The 12583-nt window shown below is 35.3% G+C and overlaps 2 protein-coding genes across 2 annotated transcripts in view; one reads left to right on the forward strand and one right to left on the reverse strand.

Annotated features, from left to right (window-relative positions):
• LOC131077556 (DNA-directed RNA polymerase 1B, mitochondrial) overlaps positions 1-7830 on the reverse strand; it is a 67986-nt gene extending 60156 nt beyond the window's left edge. Inside the window, exon 1 of the mRNA XM_058015075.2 lies at positions 6864-7830. Coding sequence (XP_057871058.1) covers positions 6864-7622 — 759 coding nt within the window. The 5' untranslated portion in view covers positions 7623-7830. The remainder of the gene's footprint in view (positions 1-6863) is intronic.
• On the forward strand, positions 1391-2652 carry LOC131077557 (uncharacterized). Its single transcript, XM_059207086.1, has 3 exons — positions 1391-1600; positions 1729-1801; positions 1904-2652. The coding sequence occupies exons 1-3, from the start codon at positions 1523-1525 to the stop codon at positions 2431-2433; spliced, it is 681 nt and encodes a 226-aa protein (XP_059063069.1). The 5' UTR covers positions 1391-1522; the 3' UTR covers positions 2434-2652.
• Positions 7831-12583: the final 4753 nt, after the last annotated feature.

Raw genomic sequence — 12583 nt, forward strand, 5'->3', positions numbered from 1 at the left:
GGAGGCATGCCCCAAATCAACTCCTGAAATTATTAGAGAGATGAAGGCCATTCTTGCTGAGAATGATATGCATAAGGAAGAAAGGCAAAAAACAAGAGAAGCCATGGCAGCTGCAATGAATCCCACATTGTCCACTTCGGGTCCCATTGGTCACAGTCGGGGTCGTCAGTCACTTTCATCTTTTGGTGACAATGAGGGTGAGGCTAGTGGCACTCCTGTTAGATCAGACCCTAATTTTTTTGTACCACGCAATGTTCCAAGTGCACAACCTTCACTTGAAGGTACAGGATGGAATAGAGAGAAGCATGAACAAGCACGGATAGCAGCTTCAAACTTTTAGTTTTACAATAATCTATCTTTCAATGCAGCAAACAATGTGTATTGGGAAAGTTTTGTTAATGCATGTACAGTGGCGGGTAAGGGGTTTAAGGCCCCAACAGGTCATGACTTCAGTGGGCCATTGCTAGAGAAAGCTGTGAAAAATACAGAAGGTGTGGTTGATGATCAGAAAAGGTATTGGAAGAGAAAAGGATGCAGCATTTTATCTGATGGATGGACAGATGGACGGAATAGGACTCTTCTCAACTTCTTGGTGGCTTCAAATGGTGCAATGGTATTCATAAAGTCTGTTGATGCCTCAAATGAAATAAAAAATGCAGAGACTTTGTGTAATCTGTTGGATGGTGTGGTTCGGGAAGTTGGAGTTGAGAATGTTGTCCAAATTATCACGGACAACGCAGCTGCATATGTATCTGCAGGTAGAATGCTTATGCAGAGGCATCCTTCGATTACATGGAGTCCTTGTGCTGCACATTGCTTGGACTTGGTGCTAGAGGACATTGGGAAGATTGGATGGGTGAAGAAGGTGGTTGAAGATGCAAAAAGTGTCACCAAATTCATCTACAACCATACTTGGGTGCTTGCTTTGATGAGAAAACACACAAATGGCAAGGACCTTGTGCGACCTGGAGTGACACGATTTGCTAGCCACTTCATCACTTTGCAGAGCATTCTTAGTGCCATTCCTCATCTTAAGCAGATGTTTGTGTCAGATGCTTGGTTGGGGTCTGCATACTCCAAAAGACCTGAAGCAGAGAAGATTGTGAGCATTGTTTTTGATGAAGGGTTCAATAAAAGTGGAGAGGAGTTGACTGCGGTAAGTAACAAACACAAAAGTAAAGTTTATACAATCTTGTCTATTTGCTGATTTTATTTTTTAGGGGTTGATTTTGTACTAATTTAAAATTTGTTTTAATTTTTTTAGGTGACAGAACCTTTGGTAAGGGTTCTTCGTATGGTGGATGGAGAGGGCATGCCAATGGGTTTCATTTATGAGGCCATGGATAGGGCCAAAGAGACCATTTCACATTACTATCATGGAAAAACAAGAAAATGTGAAATCCTTTGGCGCATCATTGATCGTAGGTGGACAAACCAACTCCACCAACCGATACATGCCTTCGCCTACTTTTTGAACCCGAAATTCTACTTCTCTGATTCATTTAGGGCTGATGAGGAGGTCATGGCAGGTGTTATTACATGCATTGATAAGATGACACCTGATCCTGAGTTGAGAGACAAGGTTCTTGATGAGTTGGAGGTGAGATTTGACATTTGCAATTGCTCTATCTTTATTTATGAATTCGGAAATGTTCATTATTGAATTTGAGTTTGACACTTTGACTATCTAGTATCTATTTCTGAATTTGGAAATGTTCATTTTTCAAGATCTACAAAAGTGCAGAGGGGAGACTCTTCTCATCACAACTAGCAATTGATAGGAGAGGAAAACAACAACCAGGTAAAAAATTTAGTAACTTAGTTCAATAGTGCAAGAAAAAACCTACAAACTTGATTGTTACATTTTTTTCTCAATTCTAATATTTCTAAATGTTTTTTGTAGATTTATGGTGGGAGAATTATGGTGCCGGCACGCCTAATCTTCAAAAGATAGCTATCCGTGTTTCGTCTCAGCCATGCAGTGCTTCTGGGTGTGAACGAAATTGGAGTGTCTTTGAGAGCATTCACACAAAGAAGAGAAATAGATTGTCACAAAAGCGGCTCAATGATCTAGTATTTGTTCGGTACAACCTTCGCCTTCGAGTTAGACAGGTGGAGGGTGTTTCACATGAGGCCATTGACTTGGATGAAATTGATCCATATGGTGATTGGACCATGAATGAACAAAATGATGGCGATGATGTCCTCCTTACCGAAGAAGAAATTGCAGAAATAGAGAGAGGAGCAGCACAAGATGCAGAAGGAGCAAGATTGGATGAAGATGAGGACGAAGATGAGGATGATGATGAGGACTTTGACTTTGAAGAAGAATCATCTCACCATTTAGATACCACAACACCCACTGCTACTACTTCTAGCTCAAGGCCTGAAAAATTGAGCTATATTAGGAAAAATACAAAGAGGAAGATGTAGTCTTCTCTTTGGTTTGTTCATTCACATTGTTGTTTTTCACATTTGCAGTTGGACTTGGACATATCATTATATGTAATTTTGTGAACATTTATATACTTATGCTGCCATTATACATTTTAGAGTTGAAAGTTGAAACTTGAATATGCTGCCATGAATGATGAAATTTCAAATATTGCGTGTTTGTACTTTGTAGATCATATGACATGTGTAATGTTTCAATTATGGCACTTATGTTCTCTAAATGCATTAATTTCTTTATGTTTTTTTTGTAAAACTACGGTTTTTTTTTTTTGCCGAGTCTTTCACGAGTCCGAGTCCGAGTCCAAAATTTTGGTTTGCCGAGTCCGAGGCGAGTCCGGGATTTTCAACTATGGTTAGAATTATAATAGTTGAATATAATTAGATTATCATATAAAGTCAGTTTGTAAGTCAGTCAGGTATCAATTCCTTTAGTACATTAGTTGGATAGGGTTGTTAGTTAGATGAGAGGGGGGGGGGGGGGGGGGGGGGTGAATCAAATAAACTCACAATTCAAAATATTCATCAGATTCAACCTCGGTAGAACTTACTTGATATGCAACTATGACTGTAAATAATTCAAACTCATAAACTTGAAACAACAAAACACATTTAACACCAGATTTAACGTGGAAACCCAAATAGGGAAAAACCACTGTGGGATTTCAGACCCACTAACAAAATATAATCTTCTCGAGTATGCTCAGTTAAAAGCCAATCCTATTAAAAATTACATAAACACATTGCTAGATGTGACCCGGTCAAGGGATTTCCCTCAAATCTATCAGAATCTTGCACTTTGTTAGAAGTGACCTTGTCAAAGGATTTCAAACACTCATTCAATGTTACCTTGCTAGAGGATTTACAAATAAGACTGTTAGGTCCACTCAGTTAAGAGATTTCCTGTCACTTACAAAATAAATAACAGTAATAAAATATATCTGCAACTTCACATCTGAAATGTTAAAGCAGACTCTATGTGCTCAAAATAATCTTGTCATAAGACTTATCTTCCTCCTTGATGGGCTTCTCAATCTATTTTTCAATCAGATCTCCAATCTTCTGTACTCGGTAATCACCTCTGCAGTATCACTGCTCTTCTATTTGTCCGCATACTTTGTTCATCAACTTTTCCTTATTTATAAGCAATTCCAAACCGCTTAATCTCCTTAATCACATTTCCCATGATTAATCTTAGCCATCAGATCTTCAAACTTGACTAGGTTCATTGAATCCTTCGAACTGAAAAACGTTTTATCTTGCCTTGGAACTTGTATACCTTCCTTGGTACTTGTGCTCGGTTATGACCGTTCAATCTGTGCTATAGATCCAACTCTTGAATTTTCATTGCCGTTGATCCTTAACAAACTTCTTGCACAACATTCCAATCTCCTATAAATCTCCAGCTCATTGGCATCCTTCATTTAATAATGTATTTATTCATCCAATGCATTCTGTTACTGCTCGGTTGATACTCGGTAAATACTGAACTTTACTCGGTAGACATTCTTTCTTCTTTAACCGACACTGATAACCTTGGTGTTTACAGACTAGCTCCTTGCTCGATAAAATAGAACAGTATACCTTTACTCATTCTGATGCATGAAATATTTTCTCCTTCTTATTCAGTCTTCGAATACACATATATAGGATATCAAAACAATCAAAATAACATAATCCCATCACTGTCTAACTCGGTAATAGTTGCCCATTGAATAACTTATTACTCCCCTCCATTTTCACATTCTTTCTGTGTCACTTACCGACATCTTTATACTCATCAAAACATACTTTTTAAGATATGGCAACATCATACTAAATCAGAAAATCAATTGCTTGACATCAATGACAAAATAATATTATTAAGACAGTAATCATCCTTTATCAATTATATCAACAATCTCCAACAACCTTCTCAATATCACCATACCAACTAACTTAATGTAATGCCAACAAGGGTGTCCTAGAAACCATCCCTCCTATGCCCAAGGGCAGAATACCATATCCCCCTTGGCTCCATATGGCAGGTGTTAGGCATCCATCATGGAGTGGCATGCCTAGCGAGGTGTTCTATCGCCGTTCCCCCTCATCACAGCCGCCTTCTCTCTTAAGCCCAAGAGCAGATGCTTCACCCCTCTTGGCTCAATGTGGCAGGTGTTAGGCATCCAGTATGGAATGGCATACTAAAGAGGGGGTCCCTCATTTACAATGAATCATTTGTTATATTTATTCAATCCATCTTATGATGATAACCAATTATATTTGACATAATTACCATTTTACATTAGTTTACATTAGTGTCTTATATTGGATTATCATCAATGTCTCTATCAGTATTACTTGTACCAGTATTAATCATTTATTCCATTACAGGAAATTTATTATTACTTATGTTATTAGCATTATATGAATTTACAGCATTACAATAATTTGTGTAAACTGCATTTGATTGTACTTTGTACTCTTGGACTTATGTGCAGATATATATTTCCAACAGTATTGTAATTTTAATGTTGTCTGAATAATTTCATATAATTTGCCTCTCAAATTAATATCATAATAATACCTTTCATTTGATTAAGATACAACAGTTATATTTAATGATACAGATAGATTTTAATATAATTATAATTTACTGACTGCTATATCTTGATATTAAATGAGAACTTAGACTTCTACTTACCTTTCCACTGCTGTCTCCTATTTATTTCTGCTGGCAGACCCGATTCTGTTTTCCCTGGCAGACCTGATTCTGTTTTCCCTGGCAGACTTGATTCTGTTCTTCTTCTATCTATTTCCTCCTTTACTTATTTTCCATGTTTCCTTTTTTTATACCTCCCTTTCTCCTTAACTCCCCTCCGTGAGAAGTAATGGGTCCAAATTTAAAGGTAGACCCACAGCCTTCTGGGAGAGACGTGACTTATTGAGAGTCACGTCCTCTTCTTAGTAATATTTCTTTTGCACTATCGTGACTCTTAGGAGACACAATTACTTTTTATAATTTAATACTTAATCAATATTTATTTATTAATTGAATTTATATTTACTTATTAATAGAATTCATATTTACTTATTAATCATCATTAGGTTAAGATTCAGTTATTAGTAAGATAGGAATCTTATAAAAATACTTGCTTAATTAATTGAATTAATATTATATTGTTTAACTGATTCAATTCATATTATGTTGCTGAGAGAAATAAATGGATGATTAATCTGTACTAAATAAATGTATTTTAATTATATTTTTATTTTTATTCTTTTGTATTTTAATTTTATTATTAAATTATATTCCAAAGTGGGGACATTACAATTTTTTGGTGGGGATGGATTCCTTTCTGGAGTGGGTTGTGCCGGGAGCCAGATTTGATGTGGGCGAAAGCATGGAGGATGGTGACCGTGGCAACAGGGCAGTGTTGATTCCATTTGTGAGGTGGCCGCGAGGCTTGTGTCAAATCCACCGCAGAGCAGAGGCAAAGCATGGTTGGGGAGGCTTTGAAACTTCTGGTGCAAATTAAGGAGCTTGAAGCGGTGATTGAAATTGCCAAGACAAAAGCGGAAGGGATAGGGAGGAGAGGGTTGCGTCCAAGGAAGTGAAGGGAGACAGAGATGAAAAAATCCGATGACGACTCTGGCTCTCGTCATAAGAGAAGATCGTGAGTTAGTGTATTTAGAGTTAGTTGGGTCTGTTTTGTCTGTAGTGGGTTAATCCACTTTTTTGTTTACATCTTAAGATTAGATGGATAACTGCAGAAAGGGGTAGTTTTTTTGGTAGTGTAGCAGTAGTGCTAGTTTGGGAGCATTTTGTAAAAGCTCGCCTTAGAAGTGGAGGATGTTTTTTTCTGGTTATACTGTGAACTTTATGGAAGCTACTATTATGGTTATGTATTACTATTTTTGAATATTAACAAAATATAAATTATTACCGAGCAAAAAAAAATAGAAGGTCAAAGGCTACATGCATCCAATCATGCTTATAGATAAATTCCTCTTTGACATAGATTGGGTTCTAAATGACATACCATTCACGTTAAAAGTTCTTCCATACAATGGATCAAAGTATTCACCTATTTGGATACAGAGTTACAAAGAATCAAAACCAATGGCGCTTCCCCTTCAAATTAGAGTTTATCTAGCTTGAACATCTAAATTTTGAGGATAGATTAAAAGTCTAGTGTGTAATGAGCATTAAAGGATACAAAAGGCTTATCCTACAAAATAAGCTCAACACAGCAATTAACAATAATTTAATATAAATAGAAAACTAACTCACAACAAAAAAAATAAAACAATTTATAAATAAGAATGCATTTAATATTAATAATATAAGATATATCAATATAATAAACGAAAATTAATTTATATAATTTGAACTGCAAAAAGAGAATTAGATATGATGCGGGCTCACCCACCTCATTCTCAACTGCCTCGCCAATATGCATAGCAGTGTTAACAAGCCGCGCACCGCCACCAGGTGCAGCGTAGCCCGAGCTGCGGCTGCCTTCGCCGCACGTCATCAGTATCCCAACCAGCTTGTGCATTGTAATGACAGCCATCATTTCTGGTGGTAGCTGAAGCATACAATCTCGAAACTCCGCTCCATCGATTGCTGCGAATTTCTCGCTCTCCTGCAGAACATGCTGTTCATTGGCAATGGCATCGCGCAGGGGCTCGAACCAGCCAAGGAAAAGCATTTTCATGTAGGGCAAAGAAGGAGCTAATTTCTTTGAACACATATCGTGCATAAGATCCCTGTACTCCTGAACAGCATTTTTCCAAGCCTCCGTCTCTGTCTTAGCTTGCCTCCTTCTCAAAGCCAGATATTTCTTTTTCTCCTCTGAAAAATGGCCAGAACGAAACTTACTTCTACTAAAATGATCCTCCTCACTAGTATATCTCTCCTCCGCCTCGTCACTGCTAATTATAATCTCGGCTGCCGCATTGGCAACGCCCTTGACTCCAAGTCGCAGCCACGCTGGATCCACTCTTCTAACCCCAAAACCCTCTCTACCCCATGGTAAATGCGCTATGCTTTTAGCAAACCCCATTATATAATCAAAATTAGGTCTTTCTTCTGCCAAAAATGCTCCGCTAAATTCCCTATTTATAACTGTGTATTCTTTAATTGCTTTTAGTCTTCCTGGAGATTTCTGAAACACTGCTTTCCACATTTTTTGGGAGCTTCTTTGTTTTAATAAATCTGCAAATACAGCAATGAAATAAAAGCTGATCTTCTGTATTGCTTAGTCTGGTGGCGCCATTTGATCATGGAGACCGGCAGAGCTTATCTCTGCTTTCCCCACGCCGAGCACAGATTTTTTTGAGGCGGCGAGTCTAAACCCTGCCTAAAACCCTTTCTCCGACGAGATATTTAACAAGGTTCAAGTCCTTTTGCCTAGCTATTTGTATCTCTTTTTCTTCTTTTAATTAAAAAAATAAAAAACATGTCTTATCATTTGCATTCACAAATAACCATAATAACGTTAAAATGATGATTTGATTTATAGGCATGTTATTTTTAGAGAGGGTTTAAGATCATTTATTATATCAAACTTTTTTTTTTAAATTTAGTCTCTTAATTTAAGTTAATGGTTTAGGTCATCTATTTATATCATAAGAGTAACAAGACTCAAAGTGACATGTTTTTGAGTTCATATATATATTAGTATAAAAAATTATAGTCTTTTAATTTAACTTAATGGTTTAGGTCATTTATTTATATCATAAATTTTTATTTGAATATATTTTGTTGTGCAATATCAAAAGGCGGTCTCTATTTCTATAAGAGTAACAAGATGCAAAGTGACATGTTTTTGAGTTCATATACATATTAGCACTTGTACTAAAAGGAGGTGTACAGGTTATGTTGATAGAAAATTATATATAAGTTAATATAGTAGATATTACAATTTGATATATGCATGGAAGATACATTTATTTAATTTATAATATTTGTACATTTCTCAATAAATGTTGTCCTTATTCATCACATAGAAGTACCCTTGTCACATATGTTGTTTAATGTTCACACTTTACTTTCAAATTCAATTATAAACTTAGAATGAGAAGGTATGAAAAGAAGATTAAAAAATAATGAAAACAAAGTTTAAACTTCAAACCTTGGCATGCACTTTACAAGGCCTTCTCTAAAATGGTTGAAGGCTATTTTCATCAGCATGATCTTGTATGGACCATAGATATCATCGTAACTGAGCAACATTACCTATTGATATTACGAAACCCTAAAGTAATTATTTTAAAATAAAATGAAAAAATATAAGAAATTGCATTATTTGTTGGGCTTTAATTTTTTTTAAGTATGCAAGACTGGTTCCCCTTCTCTATAACAATTTGGTTGAAAAACTTCTAAAATGTAAATGTGTGTGTGTGTGTGTGTGTGTGTGTGTGTGTGTGTGTGTGTGTGTGTGTGTGTGTGCATGTGTTAAAATCTACTACTACTATAACTTTGTATCCATGCCTAAAAAATAATTTTGGTTAAGAAAATAAGATGACCTTGTTGTGGTGGGTAAGTGATATTTGAAATAGTGATGGCAATGGAAGCCATGGTGGCATTAATGAGGGCGTCGACATGGTGGGAGATTGATTAGCTCACATGGCTCATACCATCCCCTCTTGAATCATTGCACTAGTTGACCCAACATTTTTTTAACAAAAAAATATTGTCTAATCGCATCCCTATAGAGAGCTAAAATTAAATCCAACTAAAGTAATGGGGGTTACATGCAAATAAGATAGAGAGGATCATCCCTTTAGTGTTGGGTACCTTACAAAATATAAAGGTGGTATTCTTGGCCAATAATTCATTCAAAGGCCAAATCCCTCCATAGTTTTTTGAGACAAGAATTTGCAAGAAGTGTATCTTTGCAACAATCATCTCTAACTTAACATATATTTAATCATTATAATTGCACCAAGAAATAAGATGACGTCCAAAGTGGTTTGAGGTAATGAAAGAGGTACATCGACAAGATAGTTTGGTTGCATAGACACTTTAATATGTAATAGAAGAATAAGAATGATGTAAGAATAAACATTTGTTGATTCTTACACAAGAGAATTACATTCTTTTGTAGTTTGTTGTTTCTTATCTTTTGTCCTCCTAATGCTTCAATTGACACTCATGTGACTCGATAATAAGCAAAGCAACAATAGAAAATATCTCCTCAAGGCTAGTTGTAGATGGAGAAGTAGTAGTTGCTTTGAGGTATATTTTTTTTAAATGAGATGAACCAAAATTAATCTCCCTACAATTGTTGCTTTGATCTATTAACAATAAATGAAAAGGAGATCTAAAGATATCAAGGTTTTAGATGTAATAGATTCTTGAGCTCGAGACAAGATTTTTTGTAGCTTTTAAACAAAAAAACATTAGCTAGGTTAAAATTTGTTTTATGCATGAGGCAATGAATGTTTTAACAACCCTATGTCATGTTATCAACGATGTCAATGAAAATAAATAAGTAGAATTTACAAGAGAAATATTACAAAACCCTAGCAAAGTAGAATTTAAAAAATGAGATGAACCAAAACCAATCTCCCTACAACTATTGTTTCAATCTATCAATAATAAATGAAAAGTAAATATAAAAATATTGAGGTTTTAGAGCTAATAAATTCTTGAACTTGAGATGATATTTTTTTGTAGCTTTTAAGCGAAAGTATTACCCCATGTCCCCATGTTGTTGCTTATGAGCATTTTTCTAGTTAAATTTAAGCAGTTGAGTGTTCCCATGCAAAAGTTTAATTAGGAGAAAAGGATAAAAAAGAATATTTCCCTATTTTAGTGGAGCGGTGGCTGCTTAAAAATTGAAAATAAGCTTGGAATAAAAAGGGGGAGGCTAGAAATAAGCAGCAGTTGCTTATTCAAAAAGCTAGCATGTGGCTTCGCCATTTTTTTTCATCTCCTTTTTATTTGCCTATAATATTGCATGCAAGTTTTATTTGTAAGAAATAAAACTAATAATTTCATTTACAAAATTATTTAAAAAGATTGCATAAAAATAAGTAGTTATTTTACCATCCATGGGGCCACCTATTCCACAAATTACTCCTCAAAAAGTTGAGCAGCAGCTGCTAGCCAAAATAAGCTAAGCAGAGGCATGGGGACATGCCCTTAGTTATGGGTTAAAATTTGTTTTTCGAGCATGGGGTGAGGAATGTTTCAATAGCCTTATGTCATTTTATCAATGATGAAAATGAAAAAATATATATAAGAGATATATTACGAAACCCTACCGAAGTAGAAATAAAAAAAATGAGATGAACCAAAACCGATATCTCTACAATTTATGCTTGAATCTACTCAAAATGAATGAAATCTATATCTATGAATATTGCATCTAGTTTCATTCTCCTCATTGCTTTGACATTCTCCCCATTATCCTTTACGTCAAAGGGGGAGAGATACTATGTGAAATAGGTATTGTTGATAGGGGCGAGATACTAGATGAATATTGCCAAACAAAGAGTTTGTGTCAAAGGGGGAGTTTATATAGATATTTGTAGATTCTTATATGGTGTTTCCATCAATGGCAAAGTGGGGAATTGTTTGCCATATGTGTTGTCATTGATGTCAAGGCAACGGGGAGAATGTCAAAGCAATGAGTAGAATGCCAAAGCAATGTGGAGATTGATGGCAATATTGTAATTTACCGTCAACCTGCAGCTTGTATATTATGATATGGTTTTTCAGATGGTGAGAATATATTTGTCACTGGTTGCAGTGGCTTTGTGTTGTGGATGTCAACCATCCTAGCATCTGATGTTCACACTTAGTAAGGATATTTTTCCATGGTCCTGATACTCTTCATTAGGCAAATGTTGTTTCTTGAATGTTTGTAGTATGAGGAGGTGTGATATACAAGAAAGAGTATTTAAAGTTTGGTTGGAAGAATGCTCAACATTCCTCTGCATCTGATGATATGGCTTTGTAGATTTGAATATAATAGTTGTGCTTTGTGGATATTGCACTTCTATATGTTTAGGTCACTGGTTTTGCAACTCAAGTGAATAGCAATTGGTGTTTGTTGGCAGTCTAGCTATCTATTAGGATTGGATTTGATTAGTCTGGAAAATGGTTTGCATTTCTTTGCATTGATGGTTTTGTGGTTGCAAAGCTTGGAGGTCACGATTCTAATGTTTGTGCCTTGTCTTAGTTCAAGTTTTAGGTATGGAAATTTTCCACAAGTATGATTGTTGATGTTATGTTCAAGTTGTGTTTCCTCGTGTTCTAATTATGAAGTATTCTATATCTAGTGATGAGAGGCTCATCTTTACACTTTTAATCATGCTTTATGGCTTAAACTTTTAATTATTTGTGAACTAATATGCCTAGCGACATTCTTATAACTTGCATGTTTACTCATTTTCGTTATTATATTCTGCTTATTAGAAGTAATATTAAGAATGATATCTTTTGGGTAAATGTTTTACTTTTTGATTGATTTGCATGTATAAATGTTGTGATAACCAGAAATATGTTGTTTTGTTCTGTTTGATCTTCATAAATGTATTTTTGAATATCTTTTAAGAGAACAAGTGGCCTAAACAGTCAACTCCAATTTGTTTGCCACCTATATGATGACGACTCCGGAAGTGTTCTAGATAGAAGATCATCTTGATCTTCCCTTTGTCTATTTCATCGGTTGTCTCTGGAACTTTAACTTCCTTCTAAAGTTTGTTAGTCTGATATTAACTTTTATCCAGTTCAGTTGTATTCTTTACTCTATTTTAAGTGGGTAACAATAGTGTGAATTTGAATAAAGGATATGTATAAATATCCCATTGAGTTCAATAGAATGTAATAGGAAAATTAGTCAGTAAGTTAGCCAGCAGTAGAGCTCATATTTTGTAATCAGCACATCTGTTTTTACTTCCTATTGGAAGTGCATTTCAATGAAAATTAGAAGTTGATCCAAGAATCCTTGTACTTCAAATCCCACCAGAGGAAGAGCAGGGCCCGCTCAAATGAAGGGATGTGATCCTTGTGTTGTTTCTTTTACATGTTTAGTTTTGCGCATTGAAATTGATTTCACATTGTTCAGATTCCTTGGTAATGCATTTTGATTAGATTAAGTTTTGAATTTCAAAAGTTGTAGTTGTTTAATTCTCA

This window comes from Cryptomeria japonica, chromosome 6 (assembly GCF_030272615.1).
Source record: "Cryptomeria japonica chromosome 6, Sugi_1.0, whole genome shotgun sequence".
In the NCBI taxonomy this organism is placed as follows: domain Eukaryota; kingdom Viridiplantae; phylum Streptophyta; class Pinopsida; order Cupressales; family Cupressaceae; genus Cryptomeria; species Cryptomeria japonica.